The sequence below is a fragment of the Rhamphochromis longiceps genome, linkage group LG7, assembly GCF_057381845.1.
Source record: "Rhamphochromis longiceps isolate RC_006_pf linkage group LG7, R_longiceps_female_GT1.1, whole genome shotgun sequence".
In the NCBI taxonomy this organism is placed as follows: Eukaryota; Metazoa; Chordata; class Actinopteri; order Cichliformes; family Cichlidae; genus Rhamphochromis; species Rhamphochromis longiceps.
In genome coordinates this window covers 63,610,841-63,624,013 of record NC_140563.1, presented here as the reverse complement: position 1 = coordinate 63,624,013, position 13,173 = coordinate 63,610,841, and the positions used below count along the sequence as shown (strand labels likewise).

The window sequence follows — 13,173 nt, the reverse complement described above, 5'->3', positions numbered from 1 at the left end:
ATTCAACCCACTATTTTGTTACTGCAATTTTTTTTATTAGTGTGTGCTCAATTATGGGACAGGACTGCTTGATTTATTTATTTATTTTCATATTCTGACTAGCCAGTATATGTCCAAAATTACAGATTCAGATTCATTCTGATGGTAATAAAGACCAGTGAAATTTTCAGACTTTTATTTTCAGACTTTTACCCTAGATTTCTTAGGACTATGGAGGCACAACAAAACAAAACAGTTTAGTTTATTTAGCAGTCATTAAAATGGATTCAGAAGTTGCAAATTGTTGAAGACTCACTTCATAAATCATATCAAACTGATGTCTCCTATATAAACAGCCTTTATGCGTTAAAAGCGCCGGTAAGTATCAACAATGCTGTACCTGTACTTACTTGATACTGGACTGATACCAAATTTTTTAGTATCGTACACCACTAAGGTTTATGGATGTAGTAAAGGAGGATATGGAAAGAGCTGGTGTAATAGAAGAATATTCTTCTAATATTCTTCTAATATCCATCTCACCCTATCTGTTCTATATAGAACAGATAGGGTGAGATGGATACACACTGCGTAACCAAGTAATAATAATAATAATAATAATAATAATAATAATAATAATAATAATTGACGTGGAGGTCTTATAAATAAAATAAAACCTTCCGATCATTTCCAGTCGGAATTATTTTGGTAGTGCACAGGAGGAGTGACGAGACACCGGTGCAGCAGCTACACAGCTGCATCCGGTCGCAGTCATTCACGTTTGTTACTGAAATTGGGGATCTTTCCCCACAAACCTACCTCACAGCTTAAACCTCACCCAGTGAGTCAGGTTCATTCATGTAGGTTACAGTGTCGTATGTTTAGAAATTGTAATTTTATCAAAAATAGTTAAAGAAAAAGACAAGCTAGGAGAACAAACGTCATGAACTTGTGACTAAAGTGAACCGGACCTGGTGTCAAACTACCCAGTGAGTTCTATTAAATAGTTTTGTTGTGTACCATGGTGCCACTAAAACGAAGAAAAACTCTCCCCTCGGATGCTGGGAATACTGTGAGTGACAGCAGTGGACATAAGGTACCAAACAAGTTCTCTCAAGTTGTTTTGTTCCTGTTGGAAAGAAAAATGGGAGCCAGCCGAAGATTTTTCCTCTCTCAACTCGGACGAAATAAAGGCTTTCAGGTGGCGGACGTGTTCAGGTGAGAAGTGTCACAAATCCACTGATACAAATGTCACGGGAAAGCAAGTATAACTTGGAAAATGTAGGTTTCGCGGAAGCCTAAAATGAAATGTATTAAGGTAAATCTGTCTTCAAACCCTCCTTCACAGAATCCAAAGTGTATGAGTCATTCTACTTTTAATCTGCTGTTTCTCCACAGTGAAAGCGTCACACATGTTATTTCTGAGAATAACTGTGGCACTGAGGTCAGGACGTGGCTAGAGTCTCAGGGAAGGGGTCAGAGCCTTAGAGTTCACCTCCTGGACGTCAGCTGGTACACAGAGAGCATGCGTGCTGGTCATCCTGTGGAGATAACACATAGACATAAACTACAGGTACATTTTCATTTTACACATCCATGATATCAAAACCAAAAATCTGAGGCTTTGTTTTGTAGTAATAGGTGTTTTCACTGAATGTAAATATGTACTAAATAAATACAAGCAGTTTATAGTAATAGTAACCTATAGAGCAACTCTCTGATGATAAAGTGACAAATCACATATCATGCGTAAAATGCTTTTACTTGCCATTAGGGAGTAATTGCACACTGACACCATCAGTCTTTATACAGCTTTATTTGTCTATTGACACTAAATTGCCAAAAATGACTTTTTGTTTCATTGATCTGTGATCAGTAACTATGAGGTCTATTAAGTTTTTCATCATTAGCTGAGTGAACTCCTAGAAGATGGTAAGTTATAATTAGAATTTAGAAAGGCTCACATCTATTTTTTATGTCAGGACAAAAAGCAGTGAGATGGTAAAATTACTTTCAGTGAAGGCCTTGCATAGTTCACATTCGACTGCTAAACAACATACTGCATCAGTTACAGCAGCATGGCTATGAACTGATCTGCCTGCAGTCAAGACCTTTCACCGGTTGAAAACATTTTCACATGAAACGAATCTAAAACCTGAGACTGTTGAGTCGGTAGAATCCTATGTCACACAACAATACAACAACACTCCTCTTACAAAAGTCCATCGGCTGGTCTTTTGCTGGAAGAGGTTAACACAGCCCTGTCCAAATTTTTTTGACATATGTTGCTGCCATCAAATTCAAAATGAGCAGAAACTGGTACATCTAGTGACCACTCCTGACAAAGCTACTTTCAATAAACCGCATTCATTAAAAAGGCTTCCATCTGCATTGAAGTTTACTATTACACTTATTTGTTAAAAAATAACTGTAGCGAGTTTCCCGTCTCAGACTGACAGATGTGTTTTTTCTTGTCCTCCACTTATGCCTATCATCTGGCATTCTCTTTTACTCATTCACTAACTCGAGGCAACTACTGTTGTGATGCTAAATAAAACTGAATTGAATTGAAGGAAAATTGAATCAACTGTTTCTTGCTTTTCTTGCTTTCTTTGTCACTCCTGGGGACTTCCCTGGTTTCCTCCTCAGAAACTGTTGTAAGTTTCCTCAGTCAGAAATTGCAATGCTTTCTGGTTTAGCAGTGCAGGCAGGTAATTGCGTTTCCCAACAGAGTACAAGCCTCTTAACTTTGTATGTCTCTGATGCACTCACTCATTTTTGTTTCTTCCACGTATGATGGTAAGAAGGAATTGGGCAAGTGTGCATGTTTGAGAAACTCTAGGCCTCAGCCAGGGGAGGCTCAGGTCAAGGTGAGAATTTCCAAAGTTGTGAGTGTTCTGGGAGCGCAATGGGAACAATAGCTCGGAACCACAAAGAATTTTTACTCTCAGACCACAGTGAATAATGGAGCAAGAAAATGGTCTGTCAGAAAACCCTATACTTGGTTAAATGTCCCTCACCAATTTGGTTTGATAATTTGGTTTATTAGCCAATGAGTTTTTGGTATAATCCTAAAATGTATTTTTGGTAAGAGTTTGACATTTTAGGCTTGGTTTAAACATGAAGCTGGCTTTTCCTGACATGAAGCCTAGCACATACCACAGATTTGAGGTTCGGCTTTTGCAAAAGTTTAACATCACCCTGCTGTAATCATTCCTGCTCTATCCATTCCAAAGCTAGCTTTAAGTTAACCAACATGTATTTTAAACCAAATAGGCATTGGTTTCAGGTTATACTGAAGACTTTAAGTCCTTATGTTTGTCTTCCAGGAGCAGCAGATCAGTGAAGCAGAGGTTGCTTTGTTCTCAGTATCCAGCTATGCCTGTCAGAGACGAACCACTCTGGACAACCATAACAGCAACTTGACTGTAAGCCCTCTACCCCCCACCCCAAGCAAACACAGAAGTCTGATTTTAGGTGCCATGTTAGCTAACACATATGTCAGAACTGCATTTTCTGCCTCAGGATGCCTTGTCGCTTTTAGCTGAAAACGCTGAGCTCAATAATGAGGACGGACGAGGCGTTGCCTTTCGACGAGCTGCTGCCTTGATGAAGGCGCTCCCCACACAGGTGATAAGCATGTCACAGCTCAGGGGTCTGCCTTGTCTTGGAGAACACTCGCTTAGAGTTATAAAAGTAAGTGAAAATTTTTAGCATTCCATGTTCACCCCCTAACAAGATGTAGTTTAAATTCATTTAAATTCTCTGGTCTTGCAGGATGTTTTGGAGAATGGAGTGTCAAGTGAGGTTGAATCCACCAAGCAGTCAAAGCGGTACAAAGCACTAAAGGTATCTCAGGCATTTTAAAATCTGCTGCAGGTGTGTCCCCTTGTTCAAAAGCAGCTGTTAAAAATCTAAAGGGAATAGGTCCAACTTAGCTATCACTAGGAAATAAAATTATTCTTCTCCTTTCTAACTTAATACTTTTTAACTCAAGCTCCCAAAAGGTTGTTTCTGTTCATTCGGACTCATCCAATTGACTCAAAAAGTCAACCTTACAAACAATACATTTGCACAGTACCTGAAACTAGCACCACTGGCAAACAATGGGCTCTCTTGATAATTATTATTCAAACTGTCATGACCATGACAGGTCATGACAGTTTGAATAACCCTTAGCCCCCCTCCTCGATTCAGAGATGGTTCTTCCCTTTTCACGTAAATGGCCTCCTTGACTCCCCGCTCAAACCAGCATTCCTCCCTGTCCAAGATGTGCACATCCTCATCATTGAAACAATGTCCACTGGTCTGTAGGTGTGAATAGACTGCAGAGTCCTGGCCTGACGAGTTAGCTCTTCTGTTTGTGTCATCTGCTTAGCCAGAAGTTGTTTGGTTTCTCAGAATCATGGCAAACCTTTCTGGCACTTAACAGTGTAGACTATTTTACTCTGTTTGTGTCGGGGGACCCAATCCTTGGGGTGGACCAGTTTCTGGCGCAGGCAGGAGCTTTCTTTAGACAACATTCCAGCTTTGACAAATGTCCAGCTGGGCTAACCACATTTAATCAGGGCTTTCTTGGTATGATGTTCTTCTGCTTCCCTGGCCGCTTGTCTGTGGTGATGGCGTTCGCTCTGTGTTTTAGCGTCCTGTAATAATAATACTAATACTAATAATACTACTAATAATAACATCATCAACTGGAGCACCAACGAGGTGCTCCAGTTGATGATGAGAGTCAAAGCTTAAATACTGATCTGTTTGCGTTGGTTTATGATACACATCAACTTTTAAATGTCCCCCATTACTGATGGAAATCTTACAGTCTAAGAAGGCTAACCTGTCATTTTTCATATCCTACCCGGTGATCTGCCTACCAATGGGTTGAGGATTGAGACCAGAAAATTTGAGATGTTACAAGTGACCGAGTTGATCATACAGACAATTGATCTTAAATGTATATCCTGTTTAGTATCTTCAGTAAACCATACAGACTGCATAGCTTGCCCTTGGCAACCTGTGGTATGATGTCTGGTCAAAAGCATTCTCTTGTTCTAACCGCTTCAGACAGTCTATCACCCTCTTCCTGTAACCACTTCCTGGGTCTTGTTTCAGAGGCTCATAAGTTTCTTATGATAGTCTTTCTGGTTCAGCAAAACCATGCATGCACCCTTTTCTACTGGAAGGATGATAATGCTGTTGTCATAACTAAGCAATATAAGTGCCTTCATCCCTGCCATGCTGATGTTGGATGCTGGGGGCTTTGCTTGCTGAGACAGGCATCGGCAGTTGCTTTGCTGCAAACCTGTTTGTTTGGGGGTTTTTTTTTCTTGCTTTACCGGAGTAGCTTTGAATAATTCAGATTTCTCACTTATCATTGAATGTTTTATACTTGATTCTCTGCCAAAAAAAACCCAGTTTTATCTCCTGTAGACCAACTTTCTTCTTATTGGCTGTCCCTCACAAAGAAGGTTTGAACAGCAGGAGGATGGGGCTTCAGCAGTGCTCATAGCCAGAGCTGTGTGCTTGAGATGACAATATTATGGAATTTGTTACTGTAATTGTATGCTTTTATGACAGAAAAGGAAAAGCTTAATAGACCCCACTTTGAAGGAAAATATAGTTATTTCATTTTCTAATGAAATGATATCAACTGTTTTACTGCTTTCACTGTACAGTTTTGCTTAATGTACACAGATCATGAATTTGGCTTGTAATCGCAAGCAAAAATCTATCTAATGACTAACATTCTTAGTTTTATTTATGCAACCTGTAACACAACATGTTATCCACTATTTAAAGATTTTGTATCAAGCAACTCAAATCTAGGAAATACTGATTTGCTCTAAACTTTCCTGCTCTTATCACTGTTCTATGATCAGGAGTTAGCAATGACATGACACACACCATAAGTATGTCCTGAAACCATGTAAACTTTGAATCTCTTACGTGCAAGATGGTGACAGAGCCTTCTGTTGTTCTTTGGAGGGGCTGTAAATAAGAATAACGTTTACTATAAAACTGTGTTTAGCTCATCAGTGTGCTATGGGTCATGTGCAAACACATAGGTGGAGGGCGATTTAGGCCCTGCGCCAAAGTGGTACAAATGTACTGTTGTCCTTAATGTTTTTAAATAAATGTATTTCAGATTTTGACTGGTATCTTTGGAGTTGGAGCCAAAACTGCTGACCGATGGATTAGAGAGGGAATATACAACCTTGAGCAGTTACGACATTCAGGACAAACACTTAATCGAGCACAAAAATCAGGTTTGTTAGCTTTGTTTTTCTTGGCATTCTTGAATGAGGATGATTTTCTTACTATAATGATCAGAGCAGGCGTATGTATGCTGTCTCCTCTTTAACTGGTGTCCAAGTTAAAGCATGTCAGGTGAGTTCTTGTGTCTTTGTGTGTCTGTCTCTCTTTTGAATGGGCCTTAAAAAAGTCATCACATGTCTTTTCAAAATAAAAAACTATTTAGCCTCATTGGAGGGTTTGCAAGCATGTGCGGCCTGTCTTAAGGTCAAGCCAGAATTTCTCAATCTGACTTGAGTCCAGACTTTGACTAGGACACTCCTTTTTTTAAATTTTTTTATCCAGCTGCATAACCCAACTGACCTTGAGCTGCAGGGCATGACACTATGTGTGGCTAGACATTCTTCCGAGGGTTGACCGAGTGGTGGAGGCAGCAATATGTTGTTCTGAAAGCTGACAGTCCAGTCTTTTTATTCTTTCTTTCACATCTGTGATCTAATGTGTCACAAATACAGTACAGCCAACTAAATAAAAACTCAAACTAGAAAGACTTTACTGAGAAACAAATAACACCTGAAATATGATCCTAATCTAAATAGAAACAACTCTGCAGTGGGCTAAACTACTGTAACGACGGCCCCTGATGTAAGCCACTATGGTCCACTCTCCATCGTGACTCGGCACACGACTAAATAACCAGTGGCTCCTCCCACTCCTTGAATTAAATAGCAATTAAGAATTAAACAAATTAATAACGATGATCAATCTGTCATTCAAATATAATGATGATAAGTTAACAGTGAGAACATTAACACAAATATATTTAGAAAATTCCCCAACTCTGTAAACGTTCAACATCAACAGATTCTTTAACCTCATGAAACCCCACCCCCACTTCACACTACACCTGGCACATTCCCTCCCAGGAACTTTACCATAAAAGGAGGCCAAAAAGAGCCAGACTTGTTTGGAAGTTCCTGTCTGGCCAGCTGGAGGCTTGGTGCAATCTGGAGGAGAGGTGAGAAACAAATTAAACATTAATCTTAAAACAAAAAGCAATTCTTTGCATGATTTAAAAAAAAAAAAAAAAAAAAAAATCTGGTAGCAATTTACACAATAGTTGGATTGAAGGCACTGCAGCATGCTTAGAGTTCACAGACTTGCTGTCATAATTATCTTTAAGGGTTTTCTGGTAGAGAGCAGAATTCATGTTCCATCAATTTTGGTCAGTCCAGGTCCTGGAGAAGCAAAGCAGCCCCATACCGTCACACTATCACCTCCATGTTTGACTGATCTTTTTATGAAAACCCCCAAACAGTTCAGCTCATCAGTCCACATAATATTGCCTTAAAAGTCTTGGGGATCATCAAAATTGACAAAATGAGATGGGTCTAATATTAAAGATTTTTGACAGTCGCAATCACCTGTTAATGATAAATATGAAAAAAAGATATCTGAGAAAGTGTGGAAGTTGGGAAATACTTTTTAATGACATTGTGTAGCATTAAAAAAAATAATGTGTTCACTTGGTTGCTTGGTAATTCGCCTTTCCTCGTGTCCTATATAAAATAAAATTGTTAAAAAATAATAAATACACTCTCATCATCAAGGTCTTGAGCACTACGATGACCTCAACGAGCCGGTCACTAAAGCAGAAGCAGATGCCATCGGGGAGATTGTGCAGAAAGCTGTCGATTCTGTGCTAACAGGATCACAAGTTGCTCTGACCGGAGGATTCAGGAGGTGAAAGCACAAATATTCGCACACAGTACATCTGATAGCACATTCAAAATCTTCACAGCCTAAAATATCTCAATGAGCTCTATATTGTCAAAATTATTGTTTATACATGCGGTTTAAAGAAAATTTTACATGAGCAACAAGTAAACACTTCTTGAACCAAATCAAATTTTAAACTTGCCCTCTGCAATTTAATAGAAATATGAACTGTGGTATTTTCACAGAGGGAAGCTGACGGGCCACGATGTTGACTTTCTGATAACGCACCCAGAGGAAGGCAAAGAGGTGGGACTGATGCCTAAAGTGGTCGCCTGGTTGGAATCACAGGTAACTTTTGAGACAATTGATATTTATTAAATCCTTTGAAACAAATCAACACAGTTTCCTCTGGGGTTAAACTATTCTGATTCAGATTTTTACTTCTCAGTGGTAAAGGGCTGTTGGGATATTGTTGTCACCCTGGTGTGCAGGCGGCGTACACACCCAAGTCTGAATGTGATAACTTGATAATGAGGTGACATATGAGTATCAAATTGATGTTAAAGGTGCATCTGCTAAATATCTGGGACATGTTTGAATCCTGGTGACCTTGAACCCAAGGTCAGAGGTCAGCTGTTTCCAGTGAATGACAGGCTTGAGCCTTAGTGGTTTCTGGATTGTTCCTAATCATCCTAAACAGTTTCCTCCCATCTCAGGGTGACAGTTTGGCTCTTTTCCAGATCTTGGAAAAGTGGTGACACGCCTGAAAATTTGTACTTGCATACAGTTGTTTGAACTGATGACCTTGGAATCTGCCATTATTCAGAAATGGCTCTAAAAGACCTTCACAATCTGTGGAAATCTACACTCTCCATTCAGAGTTTATATTACTTTCAGGTTGTTCTCACTGTTTTCAGTCCAATGAATACTGTTAAACAAGAACTTTTTTATGCTTCCAAAGAGAAAGTATCAGTTGTAGTTAAGTCATGAAAAGAAATTGTATAACCTTCAGCGCCACTTATTTAAAGCTTTAAGTGACTGTATGTGTGTATATATTGAGTCTGTATATGTAATTTTTGTCCCTCTGGATTTTAGAAAATTCAAAATGCATTTAAACTTGTGCATCCAATGCATGCTATGCAATCATTCACCCTGGAAAAAGAATATTTCAAAGCAGTAATTGAAAGCTCTAAATTGCAGTGAATTCAGGTCCATGATGAGTTCATATAAACTTTCCTCACAACTCTATATGACATATGTTTCTGATCTGAACTGGTTGTTGTCTATTCAGGGATTTCTGTTGTACCAGAAAACTACCAGAAACTCATACCTGGAGTCGAAGGATGGCCCTGCTCGGCCTGCCTCCAACATGGACCGCTTTGAAAGGTGTTTCTCCATCTTTAAACTGACCAAAGGGAAGAAACAAGAAAGCACGCAGCCAGAGGAGCAAAATGATCTGAAAACCAAGGATGTTCTCAGACCTCACATGCAGGTGGACACAGATCAACAATTATGTGAGCTCAGTAAGAATTACCAGATGGAAGCTGCATCACACAAAATATGGAGAGCTGTGAGGGTGGACCTGGTGGTCTCTCCGATCAGTCAATTTGCTTTTGCTGTGCTGGGCTGGACCGGATCCAAGGTGATCGCTCACGCCTGACCTTTGTCCTCTTTCAAAAATCTATTGCCTCCTTCTTTTTCCCTGCTTTTTATATTGTTTAATGTTCCTTCTGTCTGTGCAGTTGTTTGAGAGGGAGCTGCGACGTTGGGCTGGGCACGAGAAGAACATGTCTCTGAGCAGTCACGCCCTATTTGATAATACACAGGTAAATCGAAAAAAGAAAAATAAAGCCTTTTTTTTTGTAGTGTTAGCGATTAGAGAGTCTATTTTTAAGATATACTTTATTAGTTTTGCTCACTGTTGAAGCCGGGAGCAGAAGTGCTCTTGAGGTACTGTTGAGGCAAGGCAGTACTCTGAGCACTAAGAAACACATTTGGATTTCAGCAGGAAGTTTGTCCCATGCTCTTTACACAGAAATCACTCCACAAACTGTTAGAAGCAACAGATATTTTGCTTCTAACAGGAAAGTCTTTTAAGTTAAAAGTGGCGGCGTGAGTGATTGGGTCTGTTGTGGAGGGCCACAACAATAAGTGGGACTCAGTTCTGTTCAGTATTAATACGCATTAACCCTTCACTACACTTCCAGTTTCTCATGTGAACCCTTGAGAAAAGAATAGCGCCCCCCCCCCCCTTTTTTTTTTCCCCATGCCAACTACTTCTACTTCTTCCTTTAAGTGCATATTATACCTGCCATATTTCAGCTTAATTAAATGAAGATGGCGTGATGGAATCATACTTGTTTTCCTTTTGTACAGAATAAATATCTGAGAGCTACATCAGAGGAGGAGATATTTGCTTATCTTGGTCTGGAGTACATCCCTCCATCAGAGAGAAATGCTTGAAGTGGCCTGATCAGCTGCTACACTGCATGCAAGCAAGAGCTGGAGGGCAGAATAAATGCGTCTGTTGGAAGGGCGGCCTCATGGCATGGAGTTGCTGTGTAACTACTAAAGAAATATTATATGATTGAACTCAACGATGACACCCACTCAGCTGACTGAAATCTTCTTATTACATGAATACAGAATTTTATTTATTAATGAAATCCACTGACCAGAACTGAGCCTGTTTAGTTTTTTTAATAAATGTGAAATTTATAACTGAAAGAGTGAAAACAAACCTTGCTTCCAGTCACAGTGTAATTTCAGAAATTTTACAGACTTCCTATTTACATATAATTTATGAATTTTTGGGCCACAAAACGCACACAAACAACTGATATGCGATAAGGAACATATGATTATAGAATTTTATAGATTTTATGAGTGCAGGAGCCATCAAGTGGCTTTATAGTTATTTCAACCATGTGCAGTGGTACAGTACACAGTGAAACGAGACAGTGCGCCTCCAACACTATGCTGCTACATATAACTTATAAGGCACAATCAACACAGGACTACATAACGTGCAACACCAGATACAATACATTGCAGACACAACAGTGCAATAGAAAGGTGCAACAATGACAGTAGGTTGTGCAAGAAAACCTTGATGTATGAAAGTCTGTGTGTACATGACACTGTACAGATAAATGCTTGAGGTAGTGACATGTATAAACGTGTGTGTGTGTGTGTGTGTGTGTGTGTGTGTGTGTGTGTGTGTGTGTGTGTGTGTGTGTGTGTGTGTGTGTGTGTGTGTCAGTCCAGTCACTGATTTTTTTTAGGAGTCTGACGGCTTGGGGGAGGAAACTTTTTTGCAGTCTGGCAGTGAGGGCCCAAATGCTCCGGTACCTCTTGCCACATGGCAGCAGGGTGAAGAAGCTTTTACAACAGGGCAATAGGGGCCTAATCAATGCTAACAGCTGATCTTATTGGCTACCTCCCTGGACTTTTTTAGGGGGGGCAATAACAATAATAATAATAACGATATGCAATAATGCTGCATTTTATCACACATCTTGTATTTTTGTGCCGCTCACATAAACCTTACTCAGAGGATTGAAAACTGTTATGTTTTATGTAAAGACAAAATGGCTGTTAGGTTTATTTCACCACATCCACACCTGTGTCACGATGACCTACATTCAGCAGCATCCTTATCACCTTATCTGTACATATAGCTGAAAAGAAACCTACTCAGCTGTTCTGAGAATATACAGTGTGAGATCTCGCATGTGAATTAAACATTTGCGTTGGAGCGTTTCCATATCAGTTCTTCTTCTGTTCAACCACACTAAAGATAGACTGCAGTTTTTAGTGCAATACATTGTGCACTACTGATAGATATAAAAGGTTCAGGAAGACCTGCTTGTTTTTATTTTCTGATATACAATATATACTGTTACAGTAATGCTTCTCATGATAAATATGTCTTGATGCATTTTCAATCATTCAGGTAAAGAAATTCCAACTCTGTTCGAAACGTTTGATTAGCACTGTTGCCTCACAGCAAAAAGGTCCTGACGTGCGCTTAGTGGGGTTTGGTTAATTGGTGATTCTAAATCACCCATAGGCGCGAAAGGTTGCCTGTTTCTCTGTGCGACATACTTGTGGTCTGTCCAGGTTGTACCCTGCCTCTCACACTATGGGAAGCTGTTCCAGATGTCACTGACAACGGTTATCTCCAGTATTGTAATCTCAGAAACATATCTCTAACTGTGAGCAGGAAAGTCCCACCCACCTGCTGTTTGAAACCACATGTTTGTGAGGAATCATAAGAAGGTTGGCTTAAAGAGGAGCTAACAGAGCTCTTTCTGGATAGTGGATGAGATGGGAGTGGAGAAGGGTTTGACAGCAGGCTTTGTTTCTATTTCTACTTTTTGAAACTCCCGGAACGACAATTAAGCCTGTATTTTTTAGAGGCCTGCAATAAAAAAAATACGTTGTTTTAAATCTAAGAACCAGATTTTCAGCATCACACTGAGGCAGGATGTTTCTCATTAAAAAAAAAATTCCACTTAAAGAAGGAAATCCTGGGTATTTGTTTAATGAGCATGCTGAAAGTCATATCCCGGTCAAAAGTTACTCCAAACTTTCTCAGTGTTCTTGCAAACCAAGGTAATGTCACCCACAGTAGGTGTGTTGTGGAACCTCTTTACACAGGTACTCTGTAACCTACACCCTAACCCAGGGGTGGGCAACTCCAGGCCTCGAGGGCCAGTGTCCTGCGGGTTTTAGATATCACCGTGGGTCAACACAACTGAATCAAATGATTAGTTCATTACCAGGCCTCTGCAGAACTACAAGAAATGCTGTGGAGGTAATTTAGCCATTTGAATCATCTGTTATTTTGGATAACACCGGCCCTCGAGGCCTGGAGTTCCCCACCCCTGCCTTAACCTGATATGGACCTCCCTTGTATTGTAACTGCACTTTTCATCATTTCCTGCTAGTTTTTCACAAAACCTTTGGAACGGATTAGCGAGAGTATACAATAATCACCATCTCAATATAAAGATTTGTCTCAAAATAAGGACTCACAGATATCAGCAAATTCCTGGAGAGAGACTGCTGAAACTATTGGAATGAATGTGAATGTGTGTTATAAAAAAGCCAACAAAGGATGTGGCCAAGGGGGGGAAACGGTCCCAATATTTGTTTCTATAAAAACGTATAAAACATCTGGATGTAACCACAAGGTAATTGACGCATAAGAATTCACAA

At 39.8% G+C, this 13,173-nt stretch overlaps 1 protein-coding gene across 1 annotated transcript; it reads left to right on the top strand.

Annotated features, from left to right (window-relative positions):
• The first annotated feature begins 694 nt into the window (after window positions 1-694).
• On the top strand, window positions 695-10,630 carry polm (polymerase (DNA directed), mu). The gene is made up of 11 exons (XM_085414783.1): window positions 695-1,197; window positions 1,378-1,552; window positions 3,309-3,407; window positions 3,505-3,675; window positions 3,757-3,828; window positions 6,125-6,245; window positions 7,842-7,974; window positions 8,196-8,298; window positions 9,242-9,592; window positions 9,693-9,776; window positions 10,327-10,630. The coding sequence occupies exons 1-11, from the start codon at window positions 1,001-1,003 to the stop codon at window positions 10,411-10,413; spliced, it is 1,593 nt and encodes a 530-aa protein (XP_085270909.1). The 5' UTR covers window positions 695-1,000; the 3' UTR covers window positions 10,414-10,630.
• Window positions 10,631-13,173: the final 2,543 nt, after the last annotated feature.